Source organism: Thrips palmi, unplaced genomic scaffold (assembly GCF_012932325.1).
Source record: "Thrips palmi isolate BJ-2018 unplaced genomic scaffold, TpBJ-2018v1 HiC_scaffold_2, whole genome shotgun sequence".
NCBI lineage: Eukaryota > Metazoa > Arthropoda > Insecta > Thysanoptera > Thripidae > Thrips > Thrips palmi.
In genome coordinates, this window is record NW_023144629.1 from 5,122,746 (window position 1) to 5,142,379 (window position 19,634).

At 63.8% G+C, this 19,634-nt stretch overlaps 3 protein-coding genes across 3 annotated transcripts; 2 read left to right on the forward strand and 1 right to left on the reverse strand.

The window, feature by feature from the left end:
• The first annotated feature begins 1,886 nt into the window (after positions 1 to 1,886).
• LOC117647407 (mucin-2) lies at positions 1,887 to 12,205 on the forward strand. The gene is made up of 12 exons (XM_034389134.1): positions 1,887 to 1,910; positions 1,994 to 2,556; positions 4,178 to 4,337; positions 4,407 to 4,574; positions 4,653 to 4,831; positions 4,923 to 5,058; positions 5,138 to 5,507; positions 5,833 to 6,124; positions 6,243 to 7,343; positions 7,458 to 8,840; positions 10,643 to 11,473; positions 11,563 to 12,205. Exons 1-12 carry the CDS (start codon positions 1,887 to 1,889, stop codon positions 12,203 to 12,205), a joined length of 5,850 nt encoding a protein of 1,949 aa, XP_034245025.1.
• Positions 12,206 to 12,396: 191 nt separating this feature from the next.
• Positions 12,397 to 14,101, forward strand: LOC117647408. The gene is made up of 3 exons (XM_034389135.1): positions 12,397 to 12,700; positions 12,782 to 12,894; positions 14,060 to 14,101. The coding sequence occupies exons 1-3, from the start codon at positions 12,466 to 12,468 to the stop codon at positions 14,099 to 14,101; spliced, it is 390 nt and encodes a 129-aa protein (XP_034245026.1). The 5' UTR covers positions 12,397 to 12,465.
• LOC117646901 (glutathione S-transferase 1-like) lies at positions 14,054 to 18,759 on the reverse strand. The gene is made up of 6 exons (XM_034388219.1): positions 18,604 to 18,759; positions 15,407 to 15,547; positions 15,060 to 15,118; positions 14,718 to 14,859; positions 14,470 to 14,634; positions 14,054 to 14,377 (listed from the first exon to the last, which is right to left on the reverse strand). Exons 2-6 carry the CDS (start codon positions 15,545 to 15,547, stop codon positions 14,231 to 14,233), a joined length of 654 nt encoding a protein of 217 aa, XP_034244110.1. The 5' UTR covers positions 18,604 to 18,759; the 3' UTR covers positions 14,054 to 14,230.
• Between the last annotated feature and the right edge of the window lie 875 nt (positions 18,760 to 19,634).

Sequence of the window (19,634 nt, forward strand, 5' to 3'; positions counted from 1 at the left end):
GGGCCGAAGCGGCGTCCGTGTTGACGGCCCGTCCGTTCAGCCCGCCGGGCCGGCCGGCCAGTGCGGGGAAAAGGGCTGCTGACTTCATCTCGCGCGTATTAGTGTCGTAAATAAAGGCGACAGCCGCGACAGCACGCCCCACTTTGGAGTGCGGCCTCCACGCCACGCCAAGCCGGCCTTGACTTTCATCCCCCTGGAGAGCCGCGCCGAGCCGCGCCGAGCCGCGCCGAGCCGAGCCGTAATAAGACAGGAAAAGGCCAGTCACACGCCAAATCCCCAACACCCACCTTGTCGACGGAACGTGTGAGTAAGTTTGTGTATATGTGTGTGTGGCTGGGTGTGTATGTGTGTATGTGTGTCTGTGTGTAGGAGGGTGGGTTTTAAATCCCAGTGCGGTGGCGACAGCCCGAGCGCATTTTCCCGCCATTTTCACGCGCGCCAAGCGGCCCGGCCGGCCCACCGCCCTCTGCAAGTAAAGCCCTGGCGGCGGGGGTGGGCGGGTATGGGACGGGCAAGGGCAAGCCGGGCAAGGGCAAGCCGGCCAGGGCAGACAGGGTAAATATTTTTGGGATCCGCCAATCACTCCGAGCAAACAGGAAAGGTTCTGGAAAAAAAAGAGAGGGGGGATGCGCGGTATGTCAGTCGGAAGTGGGGGGCTGCAACGGGTGGGTGGGTGTTGCGAGGGGGAGTGGCGGCGGGCGGGGTGAAGAAGAGTTTTTATGGCGGTATGCAGATCTGCCGGTAGGGCAACGGACCTACCCTACAGAATCTAGCGCAAGAGTTAGCGGCACTGGATTTTCCGACATTTTGACAACTTTGTGAGGGCGGTGTGCCGAAACTAAGTGTATGGTCAAGGCGTTCCGGAGGCAGAGCATGAAACAGTAGAGTAGGGTCTTGAGATTGGACGCAGTGCCCATCCGAATAATCTTTAATCATCCCTAATTATTACCAATAATCATCATAATCACCAATAATCAGTATAACCGGAACCACTCATAAATCCCCCATAACCAAGTTATCAGTGTTCACGGGAATCTCGGAGTTTGTTACCCCGCGTGCCGCCTCACCGCGCTCCGAACCGCCACCGGCGCGGGGCCGCTCGCCTCTGAATTCCCTCTGAGGGATTTTCATTTTATTTTTTTATGAATCTGTCTTCGCCCACGCCGCACGCCCGGCCCGCCGCCCCGCCGCCGCGGCCTCCTCGTGGCCCTATCTAATAACCGGCTCCTGGCCGCCCGTCCGCGGGGCGGGGCGGGGCGGGGCGGGGCGGCACCCAACACCCGGCCTCCCCAAAGAGATCCCAGACGCCGGATAGAGATCACTTAATTAGGCGCCCAGGGGCGTCTGCCGAGCGATTCCGGGGAGTCTCTCTCCCTACTGTCTCTCTCGCACGCTTACGGGTCGCCCCAGGAGTGCGACGGAGAGGGAGCGCCGCAAGCGGCCTTGCGGATCGGCCCCCTGGCTGGGGGCTGGCGGAGATCAAGGAGAGCCTTCTGCTGGCCCTGCCCGACCCGGACCGCCCCGACGTGGCCGACGTTGGCTGTCTCTGTCTAGCTCGCCGACGTGTCGACGAGTCCCGGCGCTGCTGTCGCCGCTGTCGCCGCTGTCAAAGACGTCCACTTGACTGGCCTGTCATCACGCGCCGTGTTTGACGCGCTATTCGCACGACGGCGTGACATGAGCAGCGCGGGAACCTCAGTGGGGACGCTCCGACGGCCTTGAACGCGGTGTAGACGGCGTGCCCGGGCGTGCCTGGGGGGCGGGGCGTCCGTACCAGCTCTCGCAGGCCACCGCGGGCCTGGCGGGGTGCCGCTGTGATGTCGGAAGGGTGGCCTACTCGGCAGGCGTAGGCCGCTCCGTCCTGCCCCAGTCGACACGGCCTCGTTATGAGGAAAATTCTCCTCGCAGTTGTAACTCTCGTCGTTAAGTCTATGTTCGACCAGTGTGCTGCCTTCCCCCACAGCGCGTTCTTACCCCCAACCCTCTGCCACAGGTGCTGCTGGCTGCGCACGTGGCGCCCCAGGACTACTTCGCCGCGAACGCCGACGGCGACAATGACCTCCTGGACGCCGAGGTGGCGGAGACGGCCGCCTTCGGCTCGCGCACCGCGCCGCGAGCACGCCGCTTGCAGCTGGACACGGGCCCGTCCGCCGCGGAGACCGTGGACTCCACGACGCCGGCCTCCACGACCACCACGACCACGACCCTGTCGCCGAGGTCCTTCATCCGCGTGCGCGCCGGCGGTCGACGCGGACCTCCCAGCGGCGGAAACGGCGGCCGCGCCAGGGCCATCGTCAGCGTGGTGAACCCCAACGACGACGAGACCTTGCAGACCCTGGGCTCCGGCGACATCCGGTCGCTGCGCCAGCGGCAGGCCGAGCTCCAGGACTCCGGCCGCGAGCTGCAGGACCTGCAGGACCAAGGCGCCGGGCACACCCACATCACGCGCCTCGACGTGGACTGCAGCAGCGCGGGCATCGGCGTCACCCTCGAGTTCCAGGACGACTTCGCCGGCGTCGTGTACAGCAAGGGCTACTACGACGACCCCGCCTGCAGGTGCGTGGCAGGGGCGGAGTCCTTACGGAGTCCTTATGGAGTCGAGGTCCTTGATGGTCCATGAGGCACTGCGATAAATTTGGCGGGCTAACTCGGCCGCGGGCCACGCCCATGATCCACGGACCTTCATCAGGACAATGACTGTGTTCCACGTTCACAAATAAATTGTCCCGCCCTCCCGGCCGGAGGCAGGCAGAGGACGGCGACATCGCCAAGGCCGACAGAGAGGGAGAGAGAGGGGGGAGAGGGAGAGACGAGGACTGCGCCTCGCTGCTAGGCTACGCAGGCTACGCAGGCTACGCAACGCGCATTTCTAATGAGCGCGCTACCGTCTTTTGTCCCTTCTTAATTTGGGGAGCTGGCCCGCCGAAGCGGCAAGCGCCACTGCTTCTGTGTCCAGAAGTGGACCTGCATGCCTGTTGCCTTTGCCGCACTGTTGCAGGGTGGATCAGTCTCTCTCTCCCTCTCACCCCCGCCGCTCCGGGGCAGGCGGCAGCGAGCGGTAGGCACCGCGACTGACAGCCGGGCGCGCATTGTATCTGGAGCACCCTGTGGAGAGTGGCGCCGAGTCCCGAGGGCGGCGTACACTGAAAATTGCAGAATGAGCCTTCGCTCCATGAAGACCATGAAGACGGAGGGGAGGAAGGGCCGCTGAAACGCACCCTCGGGAGGGGCAGCATAATTGGCTGCATGGCTGGCCATGTATCGGGAAGGGGGATGGGGGTGGGGGGCACTGGAGAGGCGCGCACCACCAGCTACCAACACGACACCTCCCGGGACGTGTCCCCCACCCCACCCCGCCCTCTTCGCAGCCACCCCCCCGGGACCCCACCTCCCCACCTTCATTACCTCACGCCAGTCATAGACACCCCGTCCGAAATCAACGCGTCGTGGTATCGCCGAGTGGATAGCGTTCTGAACCTGACGGGTTCGTTTCCACCAATTTTTTTTTCTGCTTGAGAACCCAGCCCTGTGTTAGAGTACAATTTTCTGCTCTGTACAAGTTGTGGTTCAATTGTTAGTTGACGTCTCTGTTTCTCCGAGACCCCTCTTGACTCCCCGAACACGTGTCCGTTTATGGAGGCAGTTATCGGCGAGGCTGTAAAACTCGCCTCGATTCGCCAGGTCCGCCGGCGATGTTGCGCGATGTTGCATGAAATCATGGAGCACCTGGAGGCCTCTAAGCTGGCCAGGGCCTCGGCCAGGGCCCAGCGCGGCCCGCCGGGGAGGCGAGGCCTGCGACAAATGGATGTGATTTCTTCAGGGATCGTTGGGAGGAAATTGGATCCCTTGTGGGAGCCTAGCGCGGCAAGGCGGCACAGAGCGCGCAGAGCTGCCGTCTGTTGGATTCCTGAGGGTCTGGAGCAGTCTGGGGCGGCGGGCAGTGGCAGGGGACAGGGAGGGGGCATCGCCACACCGGCCAGGCCACCACCTGTGTCCTGCGTCGTTGCGTCGCCGCGTCCCCGTGTGTGACGCGGTGGTCGTCGGGGCGGCAGCGGCGCGGAGCCCTCCATTCCCCCAGGACGGTGACGCGGACAGTAACGCTCGAGCGGTGGAAAAAGAGAAAGAAAAGGAGAAATGAAAAAGGTTGATAAGATGATGAACTCTCCCTCTCCCTCAGATTCGTGTCCGCCGGGGCGGGCCGCCGATCCTTCCAGTTCAACGTGCCGCTCCGTGGCTGCGGCTCCCGGCCCAGCACGGCGGCCTGCAGCCAGCCCGGCGCCGGCTGCGGCGGCCGCATCGAGAACGTGCTCGTCATCCAGACGGACGACACCGTGCAGGTGCGCACCCGACATCCACGTCACGCCGCGGAAAAAGAACAGTTTGTTTAAAATAGCGGCGCCTTGCAGGAAATATGGGACGTGGCACGCAAGGTGTCTTGCGCCGCCCCGGACGCCAACGAGAAGACCATCGCCTTCAAGCCGTTCGTCGTGGACATGCTGGAGGTGGTGTCCGTGCCCGTGTCCTCGGGCTCGGTCGACTGCTGGATGGACATCCGACGCGGCATGTTCCCCAACGTGAGTCATCATGCGTCAGGCCTGTGGTGTGTGTTCAAATTCTTAAAGAAATTGAGAAAATCTTTTTGTGCGCCACAGACGCAGCCCCTGGAGGACGTCATCAAGATAGGCGAGCCGCTGTCCATCCTGGTGTACCTACGCGCCCCGAGCGAGCAGTTCGATGTGCGCGTGCGGGACTGCTGGGCCTTCGACCAGGAGGACTACGAGGCCAGGGACACCCACAAGCTGCAGCTCACCGACAACGAGGGCTGCCCCAGGTTGGAGTCCGATCTTCTGGCCCAATGCCCGGCTGTTCGCGCAGTGTGTACAGTGTACAGTGGGAGCCAATTTCGCGGTGTGTGCTTCCAGGAAGAAGAAGTTGATCGATGACTGGAAGAAGACGACGGAGACGGGCGACTCTGGCGCCAACATCATCGCGTATAACACCCTGAAGGCCTTCAAGTTCCCCGACAAGGTGCAGGTCTTCCTCACGTGCAACATCGAGGTGAGCTTTTCTGTTGGTTTTGAGGCCGATGCGAATAACGAATTCCCATTGTTGGTCTATCGATACATTTCCGCCGCAGGTGTGCAACGGTGCGTGCGCTGGGCGATGCGGGGGCGCGTCCACGGGGCCGCCGCCCGTGCCAGCCCCGCGGCTACCCCCGGCCTCCAGCCCCGCACCGCCACCGTCCTGCTACCCCGGCAGCCCGGACCCCCGCTGCCCCCAGGCGCCGCCCCCGGCCCCTACGACAGTGCGCCCAGTCGCGCCCCCCAACTGCTACCCCGGTAGCGACGACCCCCGCTGCCCTCCGCCGCCGCCTCCGCCGGCCAGGCCCAACTGCTACCCCGGCAGCAACGACCCTCGCTGCCCGCGGCTGCCCCCGCAGCGTCCGGTTACGACAGAACCGCCGCCGCCACCGCCGCCGCCGTCGTCCAACCTCAACTGCTACCCAGGTAGCCCGGACCCCAGATGCCCGCCACCGCCGCCGCCCCCACAGCCGACACGGCCGCCACCGTCCTGCTACCCTGGCAGCCCCGACCCGCGGTGTCCGCAGGCCCCAACGACGACGTCGAGGCCCCCACCGCCCCCGCCCGCGCCGCTCAACTGCTACCCTGGGAACAGGGACCCGCGGTGCCCGCCCTCACCGCCACCACCCACGGCGGCCCCGCCGAGCCTCGCGCCGCCTAACTGCTACCCAGGTAACACTTGCACACAAAGCGGAAAGTAAACTCAAAACGCAAAAGAAAGGCAAAATCTTAAAGCTAAAATTAAAACCAGGAAACCGGGACCCTCGCTGCCCACCGCCGCCCGCCAGCCCCGCGCCGAAGCCAAACTGCTTCCCGGGCAACGACGACCCTCGGTGCCCGCGGCCCGGACCGACAGGACCGCCAGGACCCAGGACGGAGACGCCCTACCCGCCGCCCACCCCGCCAGCGCAGCCAGCCTGCTTCCCGGGCAGCCAGGACCCCCGTTGTGCACCGCCGCCACCCCGCACACCGAGGCCCACGACATACGCGCCACCCCCGCAGCCCACGTCCCCGGCCTGCTACCCGGGCAGCCCCGATCCCAGGTAACGACTCAAACAGTGGAGGGTTAGAGGCCTACGTGTCGGAGTACCTGCAAATTGTTTTATTTTAGTTTTCGAAGTATTTAAATCACGATAAAACCAACAATCGTTCTCCGATTAGGTGCCCCAGGCCTCCAGGCCCACGGCGAGAGCCAGCAACCTACCTGCCTCCCGAGACGACCACAGCCTGTTACCCCGGAAGTCCTGACCCACGCTGCCCTCAGCCACCACCGAGCACCACATCGCGGCCAAACTGCTATCCGGGCAGTCCGGACCCGCGGTGTCCGAGGCCACCACCGACCCCGAGCACGACCGCAAGGCCCAACTGCTACCCTGGTAGCCCAGATCCTAGATGCCCGCAGCCTCCACCGCCAACCACGACGGCTAGGCCAAACTGTTACCCTGGAAGCCAAGACCCGAGGTGTCCGCAGCCACCGCCGCCAACGACGACGGCCAGGCCCAACTGCTACCCTGGTAGTCCTGACCCTCGGTGTCCGCAGCCTCCTCCCACCACCCCAGGCCCCAACTGCTACCCGGGTAGCCCAGACCCCCGATGCCCGCGCCCGCCACCGACGACCTACTCTCCGCCAACCACGCCCAGGCCGAGCTGCTACCCCGGCAGCCCGGACCCGAGGTGTCCGCAGCCGCCACCAACATCCCGCGCTCCTGCCACGTACCTGCCGCCGTCTACGACGACCCAGCTGAGCTGCTACCCGGGTAGTCCGGACCCCCGTTGCCCTCAGGTGCCGCAAACCACCCCCAGGCCGAGCTGCTACCCCGGCAGCCCCGACCCGCGCTGCCCGCAGCCACCACCGAGTACGACGGCGAGGCCGAACTGCTACCCTGGGAGCCCCGACCCGCGATGCCCGCGTCCACCGCCGGTGACTACTCCCAGGCCACCGCCGCCGCCCCCTCCCACCACTTCGCGGCCAAACTGCTACCCCGGCAGCCCCGACCCGCGCTGCCCGCAGCCACCGCCAAGTACGACAGCGAGGCCAAACTGCTACCCCGGCAGCCCCGACCCGCGCTGCCCGCAGCCACCGCCAAGTACGACAGCGAGGCCAAACTGCTACCCTGGAAGCCCAGACCCGCGCTGCCCGCAGCCACCGCCTACCACTCCCGCCAGGCCGAACTGCTACCCCGGCAGCCCCGACCCTCGCTGCCCCCGCCCGCCGCCTACAACCACGCCGTCTAGCTGCTATCCTGGAAGCCCTGACCCTAAGTAAGTCCCTTCCTCTCGGGGCCTGTCTAACTTACGTGTCCGACGCCACTGATTTTTTTTCCGACATGAAATTGTTTTCAGACACTTGAATAAATGAGGCAATCTGTCTTTCAGGTGCCCAAGGCCACCGCAGCCTCCTTCAACGAGGCAGCCAGCGACATACCTGCCGCCGGAGCCGACAACTCCACCTTGTTTCCCGGGCAGCACGAACCCACGTTGTCCGGCACCTCCTACACGACCTCCACCGCCACCACCGCCCACGACATCGAGGCCGAACTGCTATCCTGGCAGTCCAGATCCACGCTGTCCACAGCCTCCACCACCAACCACGACATCGAGGCCCAACTGCTATCCTGGCAGTCCGGACCCTCGTTGTCCACAGCCTCCACCAACCACTACATCGAGGCCGAACTGCTATCCTGGCAGTACAGATCCTCGTTGTCCACCGCCTCCACCTCCAACCTCGACACCCAGGCCAAACTGCTATCCAGGAAACCAGGATCCCCGCTGCCCGCGCCCACCTTCGACCCCCTACGCCCCGGCGACCACCCCCGCGACGCCGGCGTGCTTCTTTGGCAGTACCGATCCCCGCTGCCCTCCGGCGACAAGGCAACCACCGCCGCCAACCACCGCCAGACCAAGCTGCTACCCCGGCAGCCCCGACCCAAGGTGCCCGCAGCCCCCACCAAGCACAACCCCGCGGCCGAACTGCTATCCAGGCAGCCAGGACCCGCGCTGCCCGCGGCCCCCAAGCACGCCCTACGCCCCGCCTAGCACCCCGTCCACGCCAGCCTGCTACCCGGGCAGCCCGGACCCTCGGTGCGCGCCGCCGCCGCGCACCACCAGGCCCCCGACCTACGCGCCACCGCCACCACCGACCACGCCAGCCTGTTATCCAGGCAGCCCCGACCCCCGATGCCCGAGACCTCCAGGTCCTCCAAAAGAACCAGTGCCCTACCTTCCGCCAGTCACCACAGCCCAGTGCTTCCCAGGCAGCCAGGACCCTCGCTGCTCGCCGTCAACGACTCCGAGGCCGAATTGTTACCCGGGCAGCCCTGACCCTAGGTGTCCTCAGCCTCCCCCACCAACAACGACCTCCAGGCCTAATTGTTATCCTGGCAGCCCTGACCCAAGATGTCCTCAGCCTCCTCCACCAACTACAACCTCAAGACCGAACTGTTATCCAGGCAGCCCTGACCCTAGGTGTCCTCAACCTTCTCCACCAACTACGACATCCAGGCCGAATTGTTATCCAGGCAGTCCTGATCCAAGATGTCCCCAGCCTCCGCCGACGCCTGCCCGGCCCAACTGCTTCCCCGGCAGCCAAGACCCCCGCTGCCCCCGCCCTCCGTCCACCCCGTACCCGCCAGCCACTACCCCCACAACGCCGGCGTGCTTCCCTGGCAGCTCCGACCCTCGCTGCGCGCCACCGCCGCGGCCCACACCACCGCCAACCACGCCCAGGCCGAGCTGCTACCCCGGCAGCCCGGACCCAAGGTGTCCGCAGCCGCCACCAACATCCCGCGCTCCTGCAACGTACCTGCCACCGTCTACGACGACCCAGCTGACCTGCTACCCGGGTAGTCCGGACCCCCGTTGCCCTCAGGTGCCGCAAACCACCCCCAGGCCGAGCTGCTACCCCGGCAGCCCCGACCCGCGCTGCCCGCAGCCACCGCCGAGTACGACGCCGAGGCCGAACTGCTACCCTGGGAGCCCCGACCCGCGCTGCCCGCGTCCGCAGACCACTCCTTACGCGCCGGCAACCACTCCGACGACGCCTGCCTGCTTCCCTGGTAGTTCCGATCCCCGCTGCACCCCGGCTCCACGCCCGACGCCTCCGCCCACCACCCCCGCGCGGCCCAACTGCTATCCCGGCAGCCCTGACCCACGATGCCCGCGGCCGCCCCCAACGACCACGCCTAGGCCGACGCAGTCTAGTTGCTATCCCGGCAGCCCAGACCCAAGGTACTGATTAAGTTTGTTTCAGATTATGCGAGTTTCTGGCCTTGGTGTTAATTTTCAAATTATGCAAACTAACATTGTATCTGTTTCAGATGCCCGCGGCCTCCACAGCCACCCTCGACGAGACAACCGGCCACGTACTTACCTCCACCTCCACCGACGTCCTCCCCTTGCTACCCGGGGAGTCAGGACCCCCGATGCAGCACTCCGACGACACGGCCCCCACCGCCGCCCCCACCGACCACAACGAGACCTAATTGTTACCCAGGAAATCCGGATCCGCGGTGTCCTCAGCCTCCGCCCACAACTGCACAGCCCAACTGCTACCCCGGCAGCCCTGACCCGAGGTGCCCACAGCCAGTGCCCACGACCACATCCAGACCCAACTGCTACCCCGGCAGCCCTGACCCGAGGTGTCCACAGCCAGTGCCCACGACTACATCCAGACCCAACTGCTACCCCGGCAGCCCTGACCCGCGCTGTCCTCGCCCACCCCCGACCACCAGCCCGCGCCCACCTCCTCCCACCCCCACACCAACAAGCTGCTATCCGGGTAGCCCTGATCCGAGGTACGAGAAACACTTGGGTGTTTACATAGCCAACAATAACTAGTTCGCTAATATTGACCATTATGCTAATGATGTTCGTCTTGCAGGTGCCCCAGACCGCCCCAGCCTCCATCAACGAGGCAACCGGCGACGTACCTGCCACCGGTGCCGTCCACGCAGCCCCCTTGCTTCCCGGGCAGCAGCGACCCACGTTGCCGCCCACCCCCCACGACTCCTCCAAGGCCGAACTGCTACCCCGGCAGTCCGGATCCCCGTTGTCCTCAGCCGCCGCCAACCACCACGACATCCAGGCCGAACTGCTACCCAGGAAGCCAGGACCCTCGCTGTCCCCGGCCTCCATCCACCCCCTACGCTCCCGCGACCACCCCGTCGACGCCGGCGTGCTATCCCGGCAGTCCGGACCCTCGCTGCGCGCCGCCGCCACGCACCACCAGGCCCACGACGTACGCGCCGCCTCCACCACCGACCACGCCGGCCTGCTACCCGGGCAGCCCGGACCCAAGGTACGACAGCGCGACCAGGAAAGACCTAGCGAATGAATACGAAAATGCCAAGTAGCGACCTGACAAGACTTCAGAGAAACGCGTGGTGAACCCTTTGCAGTGCTGCACTGGTGACGCAAACTCGCTGGGCAGAACGCTGCAGGAGTTTGCGTAACAGGAAAGAAGCGGTTCCTAGCAGAGCTTAATAGAGGCCCTTGATGAGAAAGGATGAAAGTTGTTTACAATTACCTAATTACGCCTTCTTTCTCTGAATTTCGCTTTGCAGATGCCCACGGCCTCCGCAGCCTCCGTCAACAAGGCAGCCAGCCACATACCTTCCCCCGGCCCCCACGACATCACCCTCGTGTTACCCGGGCAGCCCCGACCCCCGCTGTGCTCGTCCTACAACCCGGCTGCCGCCTCCACCGCCACCGCCGTCCACCACATCAAGGCCGAACTGTTATCCAGGAAGTCCTGACCCGAGGTGTCCGCAGCCACCGCCGCCAACCACGACGGCCAGGCCCAACTGCTACCCTGGTAGTCCTGACCCTCGGTGTCCGCAGCCTCCTCCCACGACCCCAGGCCCCAACTGCTACCCGGGTAGCCCAGACCCCCGATGCCCGCGCCCTCCGCCGACCCCATACTCTCCGCCAACCACGCCCAGGCCGAGCTGCTACCCCGGCAGCCCGGACCCGAGGTGTCCGCAGCCGCCACCAACATCCCGCGCTCCTGCCACGTACCTGCCGCCGTCTACGACGACCCAGCTGAACTGCTACCCGGGTAGTCCGGACTCCCGTTGCCCTCAGGTGCCGCAAACCACCCCCAGGCCGAACTGCTACCCTGGGAGCCCCGACCCACGATGCCCGCGTCCACCCCCGGTGACTACTCCCAGGCCGCCGCCGCCGCCCCCTCCCACCACTTCGCGGCCAAACTGCTACCCCGGAAGTCCAGACCCGCGCTGCCCGCGCCCACCTCCGGTGACCACTCCCAGGCCTCCACCACCACCCCCTCCCACCACTTCGCGGCCGAACTGCTATCCCGGCAGCCCGGACCCGCGATGCCCGCAGCCACAGCCCACCACACCGTCGAGCTGCTACCCTGGGAGCCCAGACCCACGGTACGACTGTTAACTGGTTTTTAGCAGCAGTAGACGAAAGCGGGGATTGTTGCACGGCAGTCTACACACAGGCGTTTTGTTTCTTGCAGGTGCCCGAGGCCTCCACAGCCGCCTTCAACGAGAGAGCCAGCTACTTATCTGCCCCCTGCGCCGCCGACGTCTGCCCCGTGCTTCCCGGGAAGCACCGACCCGCGTTGTCCGCGACCGACGACGCGCCCGCCTCCACCCCCACCCCCGCCAACTACCTCCAGGCCCAACTGCTACCCGGGCAGTCCGGACCCGCGGTGCCCTCCTCCACCCCCGACCACGACATCCCGGCCCAACTGTTTCCCGGGAAGCCAGGACCCACGCTGCCCGCGCCCGCCGCCGCCGACGTACGCGCCGCCAAGCACCCAGCCAGCCTGCTACCCTGGCAGCCCCGACCCGCGTTGCGCCCCACGGCCAACACCCCCGCCAACCACCCCACAGCCCAGCTGCTACCCAGGCAGCCCCGACCCGCGGTGCCCGCAGCCTCCTACAACGAGGCAGCCGTCGACGTACCTGCCTCCGGCCACGACGCCGCAATGCTACCCGGGCAGCCCCGACCCGCGTTGCCCAAGGCCCCCCACACGACCACCGCCGCCGCCCCCGGTGACCACCCCCCGGCCGTGCTACCCTGGCAGCACGGACCCCCGCTGTCCGACTGCGCCACCCGCGCCAAGATGCTTCCCCGGAAGTACCGACCCGAGGTAAGTGGATTGGATTTCGTCCTCCGTGTTTATTCAGCAGTGTGTCTTCGTGTCTCTGTCTCGTGGTACTCACCCCCTGGCATCCGCTGCGTGCACAGCTGCCCCCAGCCACCCCCACAGCCGCCGCAGTGCTTCCCCGGCAGCAACGACCCGCGCTGCCCCCGGCCGACGCCGCCGCCCTCGCCGCCCTCCACGACGCCGTCCTTCTGCTACCCCGGCTCGCCCGACCCGCGCTGCCCGCAGCCGGTGTCCCGCCTGCCGCCCATGCCGTACCTGCCGCCCTTCCCCGACAGCCCCGGCGCCGACGAGCCGGCCCCTAACTGCTTCCCCGGCTCCAAGGACCCCCGCTGTCCCGCCGTGCCCAGCGGCCAGGCCTCGTACCTCGCGCCGCCCAACTGCTTCCCCGGGTCCACGGACACGCGCTGCAACGGCTTCACGGAGGGCAGCCAGGCGCAGGGCAGCGAGCTCGTGCCGCAGTTCCACTTCCTGCTGCCCACAGGTTCGAAACCGCGCCTCTCGCCTGCATTTCGTAACTTTCGCTGCGCTGTGAATTTACTCGATTGACTTTATCCCTTTGCAGAGCTGAGCCGTGACGCCGACCCACCGCACCAGCGCAACCGGAGGGACGTCGGCGACCTGGAGGCCGCGCCATCCGCCTTCCACCACGCCGCCGACAAGCAGCCCGAGCAGGAGGTCATCTCGCTGCGCCTCGGCGTCCGCGGCCTGCGCGTCAGTCAGGCGGCCGCGCCGGTGCGCGCGCGCCGCGCCGTGGACGCCGCCGCCCCCGAGGACGCCGTCAGCGGCCCCGCGGGCACGACGGGCACGACGCCGCTGGCGCTGGCGGGCGGCGCGCTGCTCATCGCCACGCTGGCCGTGGCCGCGGCCCTCGCGTCCTGGCGGCGCCGGCAGCACGTCGCGGAGCTCGCGCTATAGTGCCTCCTCGCCGCCGACGCACGCGACATGTACCTGAGAGACTCCCCGGAGTGCCAGTCGGCCCTCAATAGCATCCGGCCACGGTCGTGCCTACACTGGGGAGAAAAGCTGCGGCCCGCGGCCCGGCGCGCCGTTCCCGCCGGTTCAGTTGTGCACCCCGCCGCCCTGCCGCCGAGCGGGGCGACGGGGCGATCCCCCGGGGCCCGACCGACGGCCACCGCGGTCCTGAATAACGAAACAGCGCCGAGTTCGCGCAAGTGCCGGCAGCCCTGAGACCGCGGAAAAATGAAGGGGAACTCAACGAGGTTCACGTACACTGTACGCACGCGGCGCGCGAGACGCACGCCCGGCCGGTGCGAGTACAAACAGTGATAGGGACGAGTGCAAACAGTGTTCGTGGGAGTGCCGCCCCTGCCGCCACTGCCGCCAGGTTCGGCAGGAGCCGGCGTCACTCTCGGCGTTTCTACGTGTGTGGCATCACCGCCTTGTATCGCTATTGTGTAAGCCTTCCCTTATGCTGTCATTTTTTTTTTTTCATCGTTGGTAGAGGGATCCTGCTCTTCCCAGTTTTTCATACTCTGTCGCTTTTCGTTTCTCATCATTTGCCACACGCTGTACAAACGAGGGAACGCGCGGCCGCTAGTGTGTATTTATTGTGTCAGGTCCACTGGTCGATGGGTCGGTCAGGGACCGATTGATTGATAAATTGATCGAAGTGCCATTCATTTTCAAGAGATCTTCATTCATGCATTCGCCTCATCCTCTGAGGTGCCTTTTTGTTGCCTCATGTTTCGTGTGATAAAGACAGTGTACATGACGATAAGTTGTTAGTGTAAGTTTACGTAGTTTTTATTAGTTTCCTGTACGCGCTCAATGTGATGGAAAGCTTGACAAATAAAGCTTATTTTCATATCTTTTTAAATAGTTGTTTTATTTTAAAAAGTTACACTGGGGCTACGCCACCTAAGTTGGTCCGTAATTATCATTTTTTTTAAGATGAAACATACAAATGCAAAATCTTGACACACTCACACACACTCACACACGTGCTCAGGTAAACAAAATTAAAAATAGGTTTTTTTTTTGGTATTGTGGTCTACTTGTTGACGACGCTCTTGAACCACTGGCCGAAGTGCTCCGCACCGTCGCCGTTCACCTCCTGGTAGGAGTCGACCTTGGACTTGCAGTCCGCCAGCCATCTCGACACGTTGGGGTACTTGGTCAGGTCGACGACCTCGGTGGCCTGGAAAGAGAGTGAAAGCCAAGATTAGCGACATGACGCCTGCCATCAGCGAGGTAGGCAACCACTGCGGCCGCCCCGGCCACGACGCTCACCTCGATGGTGGAGACGGAGGAGAGCAGGGAGTGGTCGGCGATGGTGATGTTGTCGCCGGCGACGAACTTGCTGCCCTCCAGGAAGGTGTTGAGGAAGCCGAGGGCCTCCTCGAGCTTCTTCAGCTTCTCCTCGTCCTTGGGGGCGCCGCCGAACATCTGGGGGTACTGCGGCACGACAGACAACGTTCAAATTTACCGCCAGTCACTACACGGATTTGCCATGTCGATGGTGCGGCTTAAAGACTTACGGCGTAGTCTCCGAAACGCTGGTACACGGTGCCCATGTCGAAGAACAGGCGCTGGTTCACCAGGGCGCGCTTCTCGGGCTCCTTGGGGTACAGGGAGGAGTCCTTGCCGTACTTGTCGGCCAGGTACATCTGGATGGCGCGGCTGCACAGAGGGACACGTTAGCGACCGTCCTCGGCTCAACAAGACCGCAACGATACCCCTCGCCGTCGGCGGGGAGTAGCGCCGCCTCGCGGCTCCCACGTGTGGCGCTACTCCGCGCCACAGCGCGAGGGGTATCGCCAACGCCAGGCGCAGCCACACTGCAAGCCCGAATAGAGCGGAGCTTTCTCTCTTTCTCTTACCTCTCCCACAGGTAGAGGCCGTTGTCGTCGAGCGTGGGCACCGTGTGCTGGGGGTTCATCTGCAACGAAACGGAAACGAGTATCAGTCGAACCGTTTGCCGGCGAGGCGGGTTTACGGTTTACAGCGAGCGCAGCGAGCCACTTCCCGAGGGACTTTACGACGCGGATAACGGATTTGGTCCGTGCCCTGCCCTTCCCTCCGGTCTCATTCGCCGGAAACGGCTTTCGCCGACTCATCGCGACGCGGCACGCGGCCGGACGTTTTGGCGCGAAAAGGCGCTCGAGTCCGACTGGCCGTCGCGGCGGAACCCGTTTACGACCCAGGGGGCCCCGAGGTGCGAACTCACCTTGATGAACTCGGGGGTCATGTGCTCGCCCTTCATCAGGTTGGTCTCCTTGAGGTTGAGGTCCACGCCCACGGCCTTGGCGGTGATGAGCACGCCGCGGCAGGGGGCGGAGCCCGCGATGTAGTACAGGTCGATGGGCATCTAGAAAAAGGAGAGGAGAGGCGGAGTTAGATTGGAACAAGTGGCTTTGTCGAAGGACGGCGACGACGGCGACTGGCGCGGCCACGCGATGCCGGCCGTCGTGACGGTGTTCTGGTACGCGGCGGTGCACTGGACAACAAGGACGCCGACGAGAACATGACCACGGTGACGCAACCGCGGCACGACGAGGCGCACTACTACACTGCAAAACTGACAGAAAGATGGGACTATTCCCAGGCTCTGGAGTCGGTTTGTGTCTGTGTTCGTGCCGCAGTGTGCTGGACCGCTGGAGTCTGGCGCCGGGCAGCGCGGACGCCGCCAAGGACACGGTGTGGTGGGCCTGCAGCGCCGTTGCCAGGCAGCTAGAGCTAGGTGTAGCTAGGTGTACGGCGTGCACCACTCCGAGGCGGCACCGCCCAGTCGGCAGTCGCCACAAACGGCCGTTGTTGTAGGTGCGCGCGGTGTGCAGTGGGCTTGTCAAGTGCTCTGAGCGGCAATATCCGCTCAAATCGAAAAGCCCGGCCAACCATGCCGATGATGGAAATAGCGCTGGCAGCCCGCCACGCCCCGCCACGCCACGCCCCGCCACGCCCCGCCACGCCGGCCGGCGCAGAGTTGCATGCGCTGCAAGTCTCTGGCCGCCTCTAGCCAGTCTCTAGGAGGCCGGCGAGCGGGGGCACGGCACGGCACGACGCCGGCCGGCCGGCAGGAGTCCATGAAGGCACCATTCCAGGCCGACCGGACGGCCGGACGCCCAGAGGAGGGGAGCGGGGCTTCGGCCGGAAAGGGGGGCGGGGAGGGGGGCGTAGCGTGCTCCCTAGGCCGCCAAGGCCACCCCCCTCCCCCCTCCTTTTCCCTGGTATTTTATTCCCGACTCCTTCTCTCTCGTTTTCTATATTCCCTTTCTTCTCCCACCGCCGCACAGCGCCGCCAACACGGCCCGGTTGCTAGGCAACGCTACGGCCCAACAACGCATACCAGAATAGTGCGTCGTCACGACGTCTACCTCCATCCTCCTCGCACCCGAGGCGCGCGCCGGGCCCCGTCCTTGTCCCACCTGTTGAGACGGAAATATGCGCTCGCTCGCAGGGAGGGGGGGGGGGATAGGCAACCTCGGCTTGCAATTTGGTTGATGAGGCCGTGGTGCACAGAGCCGCGCCTATCCTCCTCCAGGTACTACTGCTGTTGTTGTTGCCTTTGCTTGTTGTTGTTGCCCGTGATATACTTCACGGTACGTAGCGAGCGACCAGTGCCGTCGACAATCTCAATGGCGCAATTGGAAACTTTTTCGGTTTCCGTTTTTTTGTTTTCTTTTATTACGTTTGGCGAGCGAGAATGCGAGCATAACGAGGATCCACGGCCGGGCCGGCGGGCAGGGCAAGGGCGAGGCGAGGCATTGTCCTTGGCGGCCGAGTCAGGGGCACTGTATCTAATTGGGCGTATCACCAAGCTCCAGCTGTGTGTGTGTGTCTCGTGAGTCTGTCTGCCTTGTGTGTGTATCTGGGTGGCGCGACCCACGCTAAGCGACCACTGCTTCGCCCCACCATACACGCTGCCGCGCCCCCCGCCACACACACACACACACACGAACGCCCAAAGCGCGCCAAAAGTTTCACAACAGACGAAAAAAATAATGGGAAAAAAATAGAGAGAGGACAGGAAAATCGCCGAGACGGCAATCAGCGGCACGAAAGGGCCGAAATCAATGAAACACGCTATTTTATAAATGCAAAACATAAAAAAAAACATGGAGTTTGCATAATGACTTTGGCATTTTTCAGCGAAGGTGGCGGTAAATTCAAACGCACGTGACTCGATATATTCGCGAGCGGTGATTTACAGTGTCGCTTTGCGCTTTATGGGGTTTCATGCCACTCCCGTTGCGTGAATGCGTGATCGACCGGGGCATTTGCTCGCAGTACGCGGTCGGCCGCCACTTCTTCATCGATTCCACTCCAAGCAGGGCGAGTCAATGCACGCGAAAAGACTTTGCGGTTCTAACGGCGGCTAAGCAAACCCGCGGTGTGCACGGTGTGCTAGCCGGCCGGCCGCCGCCGCTGCGCTGCTAGGCGGCGCTTCGCTGCACAGCAAACTCTGTTATCTCAAACTCGCCCGGCTTAGAGTGTCCCCGACGCACACGGCGGGCCTAAATTTAGCAAATTAACGGAATCCGCGTGCGGGGAAAGTCGGCCTCGCTTTTCCGCGCGACGGAGTTTCCCGCCTGGGAAACTTGTCGACGCCGAACTCCGCGCCGTGTGAGGCAACGGGCGCACGGCGCCACTCGACACTCGGTGGGCCACCGGGCCGATAAATCCAATGCCAGCACACAACAAAAAAAGAAAGACAAAGAGAGACAGTTCATCATTCTGACTGAGTACTCATACAGCGTCGGGCGGCTTCCCCTCGCAAAAAAAGGAAAAGAAAAATGTGGCAACCAAACGTTAAGTCAGTTGCATTTTCGAGTGTGAGGCACTGTCTGCTGCAAGAAGCGAACTGCATGTGGCTCTCATTAGCTACTGGACGCGTGGGGTACCTCTTCTCGCTCGACGGCTAACCACGCCCCCCTCCCTTTTCCCCCGACCACGCCCTGAAGCCCGCGCACTCATCCACCACACTGACAGTTGGCCTGATTTAACGATACTTCCAGTCCAACCTCCGCGCCTTCATCCACGAAGTTGCGCAATAAGTTCGACTGCAAATATTTGGTCAAGTAGTATACCAATTTTGTCAATCTGCTTAAATGAGCGCGCCACACTTGCAAATTACTTTGCCGCCCACAACTTCATCGCCTCGATGTTGGATTCTGCTCAAAATTCCAAACTGGACTCAAAATTTAAAATTGTTACTACAAATGGTGAGCCTACTGAAATGCTTGGTGACCCGTAGGGTTCACTTAAAATCAACTACATAATGCAGATTTCATCCAAAATCGATCCACTTTTATTCCGTTTTATGATCATTGTAGTTTTTTTTACCAGCGCAATGAAATCAGACACACGATCGCACTTCCCTCTTTTCTTTGACGGTTCAGAAAGCCAGCGAGGCCGGCGGCTTACCTTGGAGATGGGTGTCTTGGTGGCGGCGAGGAGCGGACTGTTCGGTTCCAGCGACGGGCTGTAGTGGAGTGTGGCGTGGAGTGCCGAGTGCCGGCTACATACCCGGCCGGTTCCCCTCCGCACCGCCGCCACCGCCACCGCCACGCCGGCCGGCGGGGCTGCGTCCGGGACGACGACGACGGGGACGTCGCCGGCGAGGCAAAGCCGGGCACAACCAAGGCAAAGCTGCCGCCAAGGGGGACAGGCGGACGCACACCTCGCACGCGGCCCCGCGGAGTGGAGGGGAAGCCACGCCGAGATAAACCGGCGGGTGGGGACGGCGGAGGGGGGGAAGTGAGGAAGTGAGAGGCGGGAGGAGAGGGGAGGGGAGGGGCGCCCGGAATGAGGCAGCGAGAATGTCTAGTCGGTCTGGTTGCGCATAGTTGCGGCATTAGTTTAACAATCGCGAAAAAATTGGAAAGAGCTTTGTCGCTTCCTCTGAGTAATGCCCTGCAATGGTCAAACGAACGAGCGTCCGAGCTGCTACTGTAAAATGGAGATAAACATAACAAATATAATGATGTGACAGAAATGTTGCAAGTCATGGTGACCGCGAGGTGATACTCTCGGACCAAAGGGAACCAAACTTGGTACACTGTGTTCTGTGTTTGGCGAGCCTTCGCGCCCTGCCGCCCTGCGTGACTGGCCTTGGCAGCCAAATCGCTAAACTGTGCTGCCCTTCTCTCTTCCTCGCGGCCTGTTGTCGCTCTGTCTCTCTCGCACCTGTACGGGACGCCCCATGAGTGCGAGAGAGATAGCGACGAAAGCGACTGTCAGTCCGCAGGGCCCGGGCTCTGATTGGTCCCCGCTGACGACAGAATGACGCGCTAGTGCGGCGGCTACCACGTCCGGTGCGCTGGTTGGCCGCCGGAGCCGCCGCCGGGCAGCGGGCAGTGCTCTGGATTGGCTGGCCCTTGGGCTGGCGAGGGCGCCTGCGAAGTCGAGGGTAGGCAACCCCGCGCCGCGCGAGTCCAACGGGCTGGCCTACCCGA